This window comes from Artemia franciscana, chromosome 7 (genome assembly GCF_032884065.1).
Source record: "Artemia franciscana chromosome 7, ASM3288406v1, whole genome shotgun sequence".
NCBI lineage: Eukaryota > Metazoa > Arthropoda > Branchiopoda > Anostraca > Artemiidae > Artemia > Artemia franciscana.
Genome location: NC_088869.1, coordinates 31,666,626 through 31,680,007, shown reverse-complemented (window position 1 = coordinate 31,680,007; position 13,382 = coordinate 31,666,626). Strand labels below are relative to the sequence as shown.

Here is a 13,382-nt window from a genome sequence, read left to right as displayed (position 1 = left end):
CGCCGGGACACTGGGACACAGGGAATATAAATGACGACCGGCACACTCAAAGAGAAATTACAGACTGGGACACCGGGACACAAAAAACGACCAAGACACAGGGAATATAAATGACGACCGGGACACAGGGACACAACTACAACGGGGACGCCGGGGGCACAGGGGGGATACATAAATGACGACCAGGACACAGGGAATGTTCGAAGAGAAATTACAGACCGGGACACCGGAACACAAATGATGACCGGGACACCGGGGCACAGGGAATATAAATGACGACCGGGACACTCAAAGAGAAATTACAGACTGGGACACCGGGACACAAATGACGACCGGGACACAGGGAATATAAATGACGACCGGGGCACAGGGACACAACTACAACGGGGACGCCGGGGGCACAGGGGGATATATAAATGACGACGGGGATACAGGGAATGTTCGATTAGTATTCACCGTCAGCAAAGCTCAAGGGCAATCATTAGAATAATGAGAAATAGATTTGAATACGGACTGTTTTTCCCATGGACAATTATATGTTGCATGTTCAGAGTCGGTGAACCTGACAATCTATTTATATGCACAGACAAAGGGACAGCGAAGAATGTTGTATATTCGCAAGTTTTACGTAGTTAAAAACACACACACACACATATATATATATATATATATATATATATATATATATATATATATATATATATATATATATATGCGCATATATATATAGGGACACAACTACAATTGCGCGTAACTAATATGGCGCGTAATGACGTACGCGCACGTGGGGGGGCTTGGGGGGGGGAAGTGCCCCCAACAGCTAGGTGTTGGGTTGGGGCGAAGCGCCACCCTAACAGCTAGTTAGATATAATATTGTTATAATTCTTAGATAGTGTTACTATTGGTACTAAAATATTAAGATTAATATAAATGTAATGCTGTAATACAATGCTCGATTTCATAATCTTTATTAACAAACTTGTATTCATATTCATTATAACAATCATTGCTATTATTCATCTGATTCTTGTCACTATTGTTTTCATATTGCTTAGAAAAGTACAATAAGAGTGAAGGCAGGGCCTTATCCAGGATTTTTTTTGGGGAGGGAGTGTTTTAAACAAGAATTTTTTTTGGAGGGGGGGAGTTACACAAGAAAACCTCAAAAACGCATAATTTTTTTATATATCCATTTTTGTTACGTTTTTACGAGCTAGACAAACATTTCAGGGGTTGTCAAACCCCTAGCCCACCCCCTCCTAGATACAGCCTTAAATCAATGTGTTTAAAATTGTTGACTTGCCTTAAAGAAGTCTCTTGTAGAGCCTGCTTGAAGGGTACCATATTCCACCTCTGTTTGCTTTGCCAAATCGTCAGCTGAATTGATAGGAGTAACCATTCTTTCAACTGTTAGAAATGCAGCAAGATTGGCAGTGTATGAAGATATCAGAATCAGGGTGAAAAACCACCATACAGCACCAACGATTCTTCCCGATACAGATCTATTTATATTAATTAATTTGATTTATTAATTTATAAGAAAATGAAAGCACACTTAAAAGCATATATAAGATATTATATTTATTTATTTATTAATACATCAAACGGTAAGCAATAATGCTTGTCGCTATAAAAGTGACGTTAGTCTATTCATTGTGTCTGAGACTCCTCAACTCTGTCCCAAGCTTGAATAGATAGACTAGGCCAAGCTTAGGTTAGGGTGACTCGTTCCTTGCTTATAGTTCGTTACCACGAAGTGTTTTATTTTAAATAGATTAAATTAAAAAATCATATTTTTTCAGCTGAAAGTACGAAGTAGCATTGAAATTAAAAATGACAGAAATTATTCTGTATATGAGGTGGCTTTCCCCTCCTCAATACCTCGCTTTTTACGCTAAAGTTTTTTTAGAACTTTCAAGAAAGCTTCTTTTTCTAACGGCCTTTGTGTTTCAGGAGTTGTTCTTGAAATTCAGACAAAAAGTCAAACTTTAGTGTAAAGAGTGAGGTATTGAGGATAATGAAACTTCCCTCATGTATAGAGTAATTTATGTTCATTTTAAGTTTTATCGTTGCTCCCTAAATTCAGGTGAAAAAACTTATTTTTCCTAATTTAATTTCTGATTGTTTTTCGAGTAATACCGGGAACTCTTTCCTCCAATATGACCTAATATCGTCAATTACGAAGGCCATAACCTAGGGATCGGGGAAAAGAATTCATAGAAATGGGATTATTTTGATCATGCGAGAGTTACATTTTAATTTGTTAATAAATCCACTGAACTCAAAATTGAGTGTTTTTCTTACATCTGTCAACTTTGTATGGAAAAGATGGTCATAGAAACTATTTCAAGGGCCCATTCGATTGCATATTAAATTATTTAGATAACTTTTTAATGACCAAAAATGTTTTCCGTTTAATATTGATAGCCCTTCCTTCCCATTTTTTAACCAATCCCCCCTTAACCCCCATGATATCGAGTTAAAAATTCTAGATGATCATTTCGTTCAAAAAGTCGAAATCTTCTAAACATATGACTCTAAGAAAAAGATGACCCCTTCAGTCCCTGGAACAAGGGGCCTAAGTTATGCAATTGTCAATTATTTGCACAAAAGTTTACTGGTTTGAAAATTTGGGCATGATTGATTTTGGGACTCTGACTTAGCTCGAAAATTTCTGGGATCAGTGCATCCTAAGCTGAGAGCAACACGTTTTTTCTGAAATGGGATGGGTGATAGGGGGTCCTGAACTGGGCAAAAAAGTCTTTTGCTCCTGATCAGTTTGAAACTTACAGCCACAAGCCTTTGGCTTAAGAGTAAACAAATGTACAATTTTTCTAAGGGAGGATGGCAAGGGGTCACATATAAGGAAATAGCAGCACTTTTTTCAGGACAACTTGAAACATAAAATTGTCGGTCCCTGGGCCGACAGGGCTCTAATGTGCTGGGTGGTCTTAATTGGTCCCACAGATTGGAGCATAAAACTAAGTCCTTGGACTGTGGTAATTCAAATTTTCAAGAAAAAAAATTGATTCCCCCGATAATTGGGCCCAAAAAGGCGAACATCCTTTTTAGTTGGGACAGGCTTCCCCCTCCCCGTATATAGGGTACGAAATAGTCCGTAAATAATCTTTCCCAATTGACTTGAAACGTAAAGAAACAATGCCGAGGCTAACCAATGGGACCAAATATTTTTTGGGAAATAGGAAAGTATCAGGGTGCTTACAAAATTTGTAAAAAAAAGCAACTTTACGGATAAAAAAAAGCAATTTTTAATCGGATATTTTACTTATTTAGCGAAAGACCTAAGAAACTGGAGAAATATTAATTATATTAACGAATAATAAAACTTGATAAATAAAACACGACAAAATGTAGTAGGGAGCGACCCGGCTCAATAGAAACCGAAATTCTAAGAAATGGGACTTTGATACCAATAGCTATATCAAAAGAATCGCATTTTAATGCTGATTTTAAATATATAAGTTTCATCAAGTTTAGTCCTACGCATTAAAAGTTACGACCTGAGAAAATTTGCGTTATTTAAGAAAATAGCGGAAAACACACCCTAAAAGTCATAAATCAGATTCAGCGTATCAGAGAACCCTACTGTAGAAGTTTCAAGCTCCTATCTACAAAAATGTGGAATTTTGTATTTTTTGCCAGAAGGCAGATCACGGATGCGCGTTTATTTATTTTTTTTAATTATTTTTTTCCCAGGGGTGATCGTATCGACCCAGTTATCCTATAATGTTGCGAGATGGCTCATTCTAACGGAAATGAAAAGTTCTAGTGCCCTTTTTAAGTGACCAAAAATATTGGAGGGCACCTAGGCCCCCTCCCACGCTAATTATTTTCGTATTTTTTGCTAGAAGACAAATCACGGGTGCGTGTTTATTTTTTTTTCAGGGGTCATCGTATCGACCAAGTGGTCCTAGAGTGTTGCAAGAGGGCTCATTCTAACTGAAATGAAAAGTTCTAGTGCCCTATTTAAGTGACAAAAAAATTGGAGGGCACATAGGCCCCCTTCCACGCTCATTTTTTTCCCAATGTCAACGGATCAAAATTCTGAGATAGCCATTTTATTCAGCGGAGTCGAAAAACCTTATAACTATTTCTTTGAAGACGACTTACTCCTCCACAGTCCCCGTGGGAGGGGCTACAATTTATATACTTTGTCCAGTGCTTACATATAGTAATGGTTATTGGGAAGTGTACAGGCGTTTTCAGGAGGAGTTTTTTGGTTGGGGGGAGGGTTGAGAAGAGGGGGATAATCATTCGATCAAAATTATGAGAAAGCCATTTAGCCAAAAAAAAAATGCAAATTTCGTTTTAATTATTCCTCTGCGGAGAGCCAAAATCAAAACATGCATGGATTCAAAAACGTTCAGAAATTAGAAAAAAAGATTTCAACTGAAAGTAAGGACCGGCATTAAAACTTAAAACGAACAGAAATTACTTCGTCTATGAAAGGGGCTGCTTCCTCATAAACGCCCCGCTCTTTACGCTAAAGTTTTTACTGTTTTAAAAAGAAGAGTTGAGAGAAAGAGTCAAACTTTAGCGTAAAGAGTGGGGCGTTGATTAGGAAGCAGCCCCTTTCATATACGAAGTAATTTCTGGTCGTTTTAAGTTTTAATGTCACTCCTTACTTTCAGTTGAAAGAACTTGTTTTTTTTTTTTTTATTTAATTAAGCTAAAGACGAGCAGAAACAAATCCCTATAATAAATCAAACTCTATAGAGCCAGAAATTGCTATAAAAAAATAGATAAAACCAAAACAATCACAAATTAAAATAATAATTTGAAAAATCAAACATAAAAAGAACAGATACTGATATAAATGATTAAAAGCATCTTAAAACGAATAAATATTTGTTGAATATTCAGGTCAAACCCAAATAAACAGAAATTACTACAAACAGGGGTTTGCCTACTGCCCACTTCCCTTCTTCAAACCGTAAAAGTTATGGCCTAATGTGTTATTTGCATTTTACTGGCAACAAAACCTATAAATATACTAGCTGTTGGGGTGGCGCCATATTAGTTACAAGCCATTTTAGTTGTGTCCCTGTGTCCCACCTGTGAATATATATATAAATATATATATATATATATATATATATATATATATATATATATAATATATATATATATATATATATATATATATATATATATATATATATGTTTTAACTACATAAAACTTGCAAATATACAACTTTCTTCGCTGTCCCATTGTCTGTGCATATAAATAGATTGTCAGGTTTACCGACTCTTGAACATGCAACATATAACTGTCCATGGGAAAAACAATCCGTATTCAGATCTATACCTCATTATACTAATGATTGCCCTTGAGCTTTGTTGATGGTGATTGCTAGTCGAACATTCCCTGTGTCCCCGTCGTCATTTATATATCCCCCTTGTGCCCCCTCGGCATCCCCGTTGTAGTTGTGTCCCTGTGTTCCAGTCGTCATTTATATTCCCTGTGTCCCGGTCGTCATTTGTGTCCCGGTGTCCCAGTTTGTAATTTCTCTTTGAGTGTCCCGGTCGTCATTTATATTCCCTGTGTCCCGGTCGTCATTTGTGTCCCGGTGCTTTGTTGATGGTGATTGCTAATCGAACATTCCTTGGGTCCCGGTCGCTTTCTCTTTGAGTGTCCCAGTCGTCATTTATATTCCCTATGTCCCGGTCGTCATTTGTGTCCCGATGTCGCGGTCTGTAATGTCGTCAGTTGACAAACATGACGTCAGTCGACACAGAAACATGACGTCACCTGACAGACACACAGACAGACAACTTATTTATATATATATATATATATACTAGCTGTTGGGGTGGCGCTTCGTGCCACCCCAACACCTAGTTGGTGGGGCGCTTCGCACCCCCCCAAGCCCCCCCGCGCGCGTAAGTCGTTACGCGCCATATTAGTTACGCGCCATTGTAGTTGTGTCCCTGTGTCCCATCTGTGAATAGAGATAGATATAAATATATGTTTTTAACTACGTAAAACATGCGAATATACAACATTCATCGATGTCCCATTGTCTGTGCATATAAATAGATTGTCAGGTTTACTGACTCTTGAACATGCAACATATAATTGTCCATGGGAAAAACAATCCGTATTCAGATCTATACCTCATAATTCTAATGATGTGTCCCTCTGTCCTGGTCGTCATTTATATTCCCTGTGTCCCGGTCGTCATTCGTGTCCCGGTGTCCCAGTTTGTAATTTCTCTTTGAGTGTCCCGGTCGTCATTTATATTCCCTGTGTCCCGGTGTCCCGGTCGTCATTTGTGTCCCGGTGTCCCAGTCTCTAATTTCTATTCGAACAATCCCTGTGTCCCGGTCGTCATTTATATATCCTGCCTGTGCCCCCGGCGTCCCCGTTGTAGTTGTGTCCCTGTGTCCCGGTCGTCATTTATATTCCCTGTGTCCCGGTCGTGATTTGTGTCTGGGTGTCCCAGTGTGTAATTTCTGTTTGAGGTTCCCGGTCGTCACTTGTATTCCCTCTGTCTCGGTCGTCATTTGTGTCCCGGTCCGTAATTTCTCTTTGAGTGTTTTTCTTTTTAGTTTTTTACCTTTTTTCTTTTTTCAGTTTTCTTTTTCTTCTTTATTTTTCAGCGTCACTATGAAGTACATATCGACGAACCTTTGTTTTTTTTAACTTAAATCTGGTAGGCATTGATGACCTTATCCAAGTCAAAATCCCATACCCAATCATCATCGCTATCATTTTCAGTTTTGATATGTTTTGACTCTCGCTGTCCAGGTGGATTTTCATCTAACTGCGCGGCTTTGCGTTCTTTAGCCGCAAGCTTGTTTTCTTGCTGTTCTTGTGATTCCTCGGAACGCTTTCTTTTCTTACTTTCTCTATCAGCAGCAAGTTTTTTGGCATAAACTCTTTGAGCAGCTTCCTCGGCTGTTGCCGTTGTAGGTTCTTCAGTCATTTTACAATTAAACATTTTTCCGTGAACAAATGTCTGAAATACCGTTAATGACGTCACCGTCGTAGCAAAAATGACGACAACTAACTTGATGACGTCAGTCAACACAGAAACATGACGTCACCTGACAGACAGACAGACACAGAGACAGACAACTTATTTTTATATATATAGATATATATATTATATATATATATATATATATATATATATATATATATATATATATATATATATATATATATATATATATATATATATATATATATATATATATATATATATAGGCATATATATATATATAGGCATGCTTTTATATATATATATATATATATATATATATATATATATATATATATATATATATATATATATATATATATATATATATATATATATATATATATATATATATATATATATATATATATATATATATATATATATATATATATATATATATATCTATATTCACAGGTGGGACATAGGGACACAACTACAATGGCGCGTAACTAATATGGCGCGTAACGACTTACGCGCGCGGGGGGGCTTGGGGGGGTGCGAAGCGCCCCCACCAACTAGGTGTTGGGGTGGCGCGAAGCGCCACCCCAACAGCTAGTATATATATATATATATATATATATATATATATATATATATATATATATATATATATATATATATATATATATATATATATATATATATATATATATATATATATATATATATATATATATATATATATATATATATATATATATATATATATATATATATATATATATATATATATATATTTATAATTGTGATAAAACTGATTCTGGCATCAATTCGATCAGAAAATGATATAACGTTGGCAATTGCGTCGTCCGGAATAGCCGCAACATTGCTGCCTGGTGGAAGAGCTGCTCATTCCGCTTTGAAATTGCCTCTGAATCTGCATTCTACAGAAACTCCCACGTGCACTATTTCCAAATCATCTGGGATGGGTAAAGTATTGCAGCAATGCAAACTTATTATTTGGGATGAGTGCACAATGGCACACAAAAAATCGCTCGAGGCTCTGGATCAATGCTTGAAAGATTTGAGAGGGAAGTCGAAACCCTTTGGCAGCACATTAATATTGCCTGCGGGAGATTTCAGGCAAACCTATAATACCTAGATCAACTCCTGCAGACGAAATGAATGCTTGCCTGAAAAATTCTAATTTATGGGCACACGTAAAAATATTAAAATTAACTACAAATATGCGTGTCCGATTGCAAAACGATGACTCTGGTCAAACATTTTCAGATCAATTGCAGGCAATTGGAAACGGAAAGCTCCCAGTAGACTCAATTTCAGGACGTATACAACTACCTGCTGATTTCTGTAATTTAGTGACGTCCAAAAATGAATTGATTGAAAAAGTATTTCCGAATATTCTAAAAAATTTTAAAAATAATAAATGGCTAAGTGAAAGAGCGATTCTCGCACCCAAAAATATAGATGTCCACGAAATCAACAATATTGTTTTGACCAAGATTCGAGACCAGGCAGTCCTTTACAAGTCAGTCGACACAGTTTTGGAACCAAATGAAGCGGTTAATTATCCATCTGAATTTTTAAATTCCATAGATCTTTCAGGGTTTCCACCACACGTGCTACAACTAAAAATAGGCGTACCAATAATACTTTTAAGAAATATCAACCCACCAAAGCTTTGTAATGGCACGCGACTTGCCGTAAAAAAAAAACAATGGAAAACCTAATAGAGGCCATAATCTTGACAGGGCCTTTTGAAGGTGAGGCTGTTCTTATTCCTCGCATTCCCATGATTCCAACGGATCTATCTTTTCAGTTTAAAAGATTGCAATTCCCAATTCGATTAGCATTTGCAATCACCATTAACAAAGCTCAAGGTCAATCATTAGAAAAATGTGGTATAGAACTTAATACTGATTGTTTTTCCCATGGACAATTGTACGTTGCATGTTCGAGGGTCGGTAAACCTGACAATCTATTTATATGCAGCGACAATTGGACAGTGAAAAATGTTGTATATTCGTAAGTTTTACGCAGTTAATTTGTATTGTATCTATCTATCTATCTATCTATATAAAAACGATTTGTGTGTATGCATATTTGTTTGTTTGTAAAAAGAGCGTTTGCATATGACGTCATTATTAGTACATACGGCTTTGTATATGCACAGACAATGGGAAAGCCAAGAATGTTGTATATTCGCAATTTTTACGTAGTTTAACTCCTGCAGACGAAATGAATGCTTGCCTAAAAAATTCTAATTTATGGGCACACGTAAAAATATTAAAATTAACTACAAATATGCGTGTCCGATTGCAAAAAGATGACTCTGGTCAAACATTTTCAGATCAATTGCTGGCAATTGGAAACGGAAAGCTCCCAGTAGTGGGAAAGCCAAGAATGTTGTATATTCGCAATTTTTACGTAGTTTGAAACACATATATAAATCTATCTATATTCACAGGTGGGACACAGGGACACAACTACAATGGCGCGTAACTAATATGGCGCGTACCGACTTACGCGCGTGGGGGGCTTGGGGTTTTTTTTTTATAGTAATTTTAGAAAATCCTGCGCCCTTTTCATTGAATTTCTGTTCCCCCATGACATATTTCTCCAGGAAAAGATCCTCCCACATAGCCCCCTCTCCTCAACCCCACCCCCAAAACCAAAAAAAATCCCCTGAAAACGACTGTACACTTCCCAAAAACCATTATTATATGTAAACACTGGTCGAAGTTTGTAACTTGCAGCCCCTCCCCCAGGGACTGTGGGGGAGTAAGTCATTTCCAAAGACATAGTTATTATTGTTTTTGACTATGCAGAACAAAATGGCTATCTTAAAATTTTGATCTGTTGACTTTGGAGAAAAATGAGCGTGGGAGGGGGCCTTGGTGCCCTCCAATTTTTTTGGTCACTTAAAAAGGGCACTAGAACTTTTTATTTCCGTTAGAATTAGCCATCTTGCATCATTTTAGGATCACTTGGTCGACACGATAACCCCTAGGGAAAAGAAAAAAAACAAACAAACAAATAAACACGCACCCGTGATTTGTCTTCTGGCAAAAAATACGAAATTCCACATTTTTGTAGATAGGAGTTTGAAAATTTTGCTATAGGGTTCTATGATACGCCGAATGTGATGGTGTGACTTTTGTTAAGATTGTGTGACTTTTAGGTGGTGTTTTCACCTATTTTCTAAAATAAGACAAATTTTCTCAGGCTCGTAACTTTTGATGACAAAGACCAAATTTGATGAAACTTATATATTTAAAATCAGCATAAAAATCCGATTCTGTTGATGTATATTTTAGCATCAAAATTCTATTATTTAGAGTTTCGTTTACTATTGAGCCGGGTCGCTCCTTACCCACAGTTCGTTACCACGAACTGTGTGAAAGAAAATAATTCGGTATTTCGGGGCTTCTGACATCATTACTCCTTTGCGGAAGTTATATCCCCATTTTTATATCCCCCTGTGCCCCCGGCGTCCCCGTTGTAGTTGTGTCCCTGTGTCCCGGTCGTCATTTGTGTCCCGGTGTCCCGGTCTGTAATTTCTCTTTGAGTGTCCCGTTCTTAGTGAGTGAGTGTTCTTACTTTCTCTATCAGCAGCAAGTTTTTTGGCATAAACTCTTTGAGCAGCTTCCTCGGCTGTTGCCGTTGTAGGTTCTTCAGTCATTTTACAATTAAACATTTTTCCGTGAACAAATGTCTTAAATACCGTTAATGACGTCACCGTCGTAGCAAAAATGACGACAACTAACTTGATGACGTCAGTCAACACAGAAACATGACGTCACCTGACAGACAGACAGACACAGAGACAGACAACTTATTTTTATATATATAGATATATATTATATATATATATATATATATATATATATATATATATATATATATATATATATATATATATATATATATATATATATATATATATATATATATATATATATATATATATATATATATATATATATATATACTAGCTGTTGGGGTGGCGCTTAGCGCCTCCCAACACCTAGTTGGTGGGGCGCTTTGCGCCCCCCCCCAAGCCCCCCCGCGCGCGTAAGTCGTTACGCGCCATATTAGTTACGCGCAATTGTAGTTGTGTCCCTGTGTCCCACCTGTGAATATAGATAGATTTATATATGTGTTTCAAACTACGTAAAAATTGCGAATATACAACATTCTTGGCTTTCCCACTACTGGGAGCTTTCCGTTTCCAATTGCCAGCAATTGATCTGAAAATGTTTGACCAGAGTCATCGTTTTGCAATCGGACACGCATATTTGTAGTTAATTTTAATATTTTTATGTGTGCCCATAAGTTAGAATTTTTCAGGCAAGAATTCATTTCGTCTGCAGGAGTTAAACTACGTAAAAATTGCGAATATACAACATTCTTGGCTTTCCCATTGTCTGTGCATATACAAAGCCGTATGTACTAATAATGACGTCATATGCAAACGCTCTTTTTACAAACAAACAAACATGCATACACACAACTCGTTTTTATATAGATAGATAGATAGATAGATACAATACAAATTAACTGCGTAAAACTTGCGAATATACAACATTCTTCGCTGTCCAATTGTCGCTGCATATAAATAAATTGTCAGGTTTACCGACCCTCGAACATGCAACGTACAATTGTCCATGGGAAAAACAATCAGTTTTTCCACATTTTTCTAATGATTGACCATGAGCTTTGTTAATGGTGATTGCAAATGCTAATCGAATTGGGAATCGCAATCTTTTAAATTGAAAAGGCAGATCCGTTGGAATCATGGGAATGCGAGGAATAAGAACAGCCTCACCCTCAAAAGGCCCTGTCAAGATTGTGGCCTCTATTAGGTTTTCCATGGTTTTTTTTACGGCAAGTCGCGTGCCATTGCAAAGCTTTGGTGGGTTGATATTTCTTAAAAGAATTATTGGTACGCCTATTTTTAGTTGTAGCACGTGTGGTGGAAACCCCGAAAGATCTATAGAATTTAAAAATTCAGATGGATAATTAACCGCTTCATTTGGTTCCAAAACTGTGTCGACTGACTTGTAAAGGACTGCCTGGTCTCGAATCTTGGTCAAAACAATATTGTTGATTTCGTGGACGTCTATATTTTTGGGTGCGAGAATCGCTCTTTCACTTAGCCATTTATTATTTTTATAATTTTTTAGAATATTCGGAAATACTTTTTCAATCAATTCATTCTTGGACGTCACTAAATTACAGAAATCAGCAGGTAGTTGTATACGTCCTGAAATTGAGTCTACTGGGAGCTTTCCGTTTCCAATTGCCAGCAATTGATCTGAAAATGTTTGACCCAGTCATCGTTTTGCAATCGGACACGCATATTTGTAGTTAATTTTAATATTTTTACGTGTGCCCATAAATTAGAATTTTTCAGGCAAGCATTCATTTCGTCTGCAGGAGTTGATCTAGGTATTATAGGTAATGTTTGCCTGAAATCTCCCGCAAGCAATATTAATGTGCTACCAAAGGGTTTCGACTTCCCTCTCAAATCTTTCAAGCATTGATCCAGAGCCTCGAGCGATTTTTTGTGTGCCATTGTGCACTCATCCCAAATAATAAGTTTGCATTGCTGCAATACTTTACCCATCCCAGATGATTTGGAAATATTGCACGTGGGAGTTTCAGTAGAATGCAAATTCAGAGGCAATTTCAAAGCGGAATGAGTAGTTCTTCCACCAGGCAGCAATGTTGCGGCTATTCCGGACGACGCAATTGCCAATGCTATATCATTTTTTGATCGAATTGATGCCAGAATCAGTTTTATCACAAACGTTTTACCAGTACCTCCTGGCGCATCCAAAAAGAAAATTTCTCCAACGTTGTTATCGACACAATGCATTATCATATCATAAATGTCTTTTTGTTCCGACGTTAACTTGGAAATGTTATTTTGTACATACGACAATAGATCACTCGTACTGTAACTTTGTTCACGATCCAATTCTACACATGTCGAAACAGCAGCGATACGGTTAGGTGAAGGCATTCCCAAATGCTGAAGAGGTTTGTTTGCCATACGTACGCACAAATCTTCTATAATAACTAAAGTGTAGTTATAAATTTCTGCTGTAAAATCAAAAGTCATATCTGATGTCTCTAACTGTTTTCGATGGAGTATATCTTCGGACATTTTTGACTTATATTTTTCCCATATCTCTGTAGGAGCTGATGGAGAGCAAGTTGTTAAAATGATGCCAAACAATGCACGAATTTGACTTGGGGTTGACGTTTCGCACGCGTCATTGATGCAGTTATCCCAGTGTTGGTCATTCTCCAATAAATTCAGAGCTTGGCATGCACTACGGTAAGTGTCATGTATAGTACCGTTTACAGTTCTCAAATACTCAAAGGATGTCGGACCGGGTACAT

At 37.1% G+C, this 13,382-nt stretch overlaps 1 protein-coding gene across 3 annotated transcripts in view; it reads right to left on the bottom strand.

Annotated features, from left to right (window-relative positions):
- Positions 1-13,382, bottom strand: part of LOC136029161 (glutamate receptor 4-like) — a 93,351-nt gene that overhangs the window by 49,177 nt on the left and 30,792 nt on the right. For all 3 annotated transcript variants that reach the window (XM_065707260.1, XM_065707261.1, XM_065707262.1), the window contains one exon: positions 1,304-1,502. In XM_065707260.1, the coding sequence (XP_065563332.1) occupies positions 1,304-1,502 (199 nt within the window). The remainder of the gene's footprint in view (positions 1-1,303; positions 1,503-13,382) is intronic.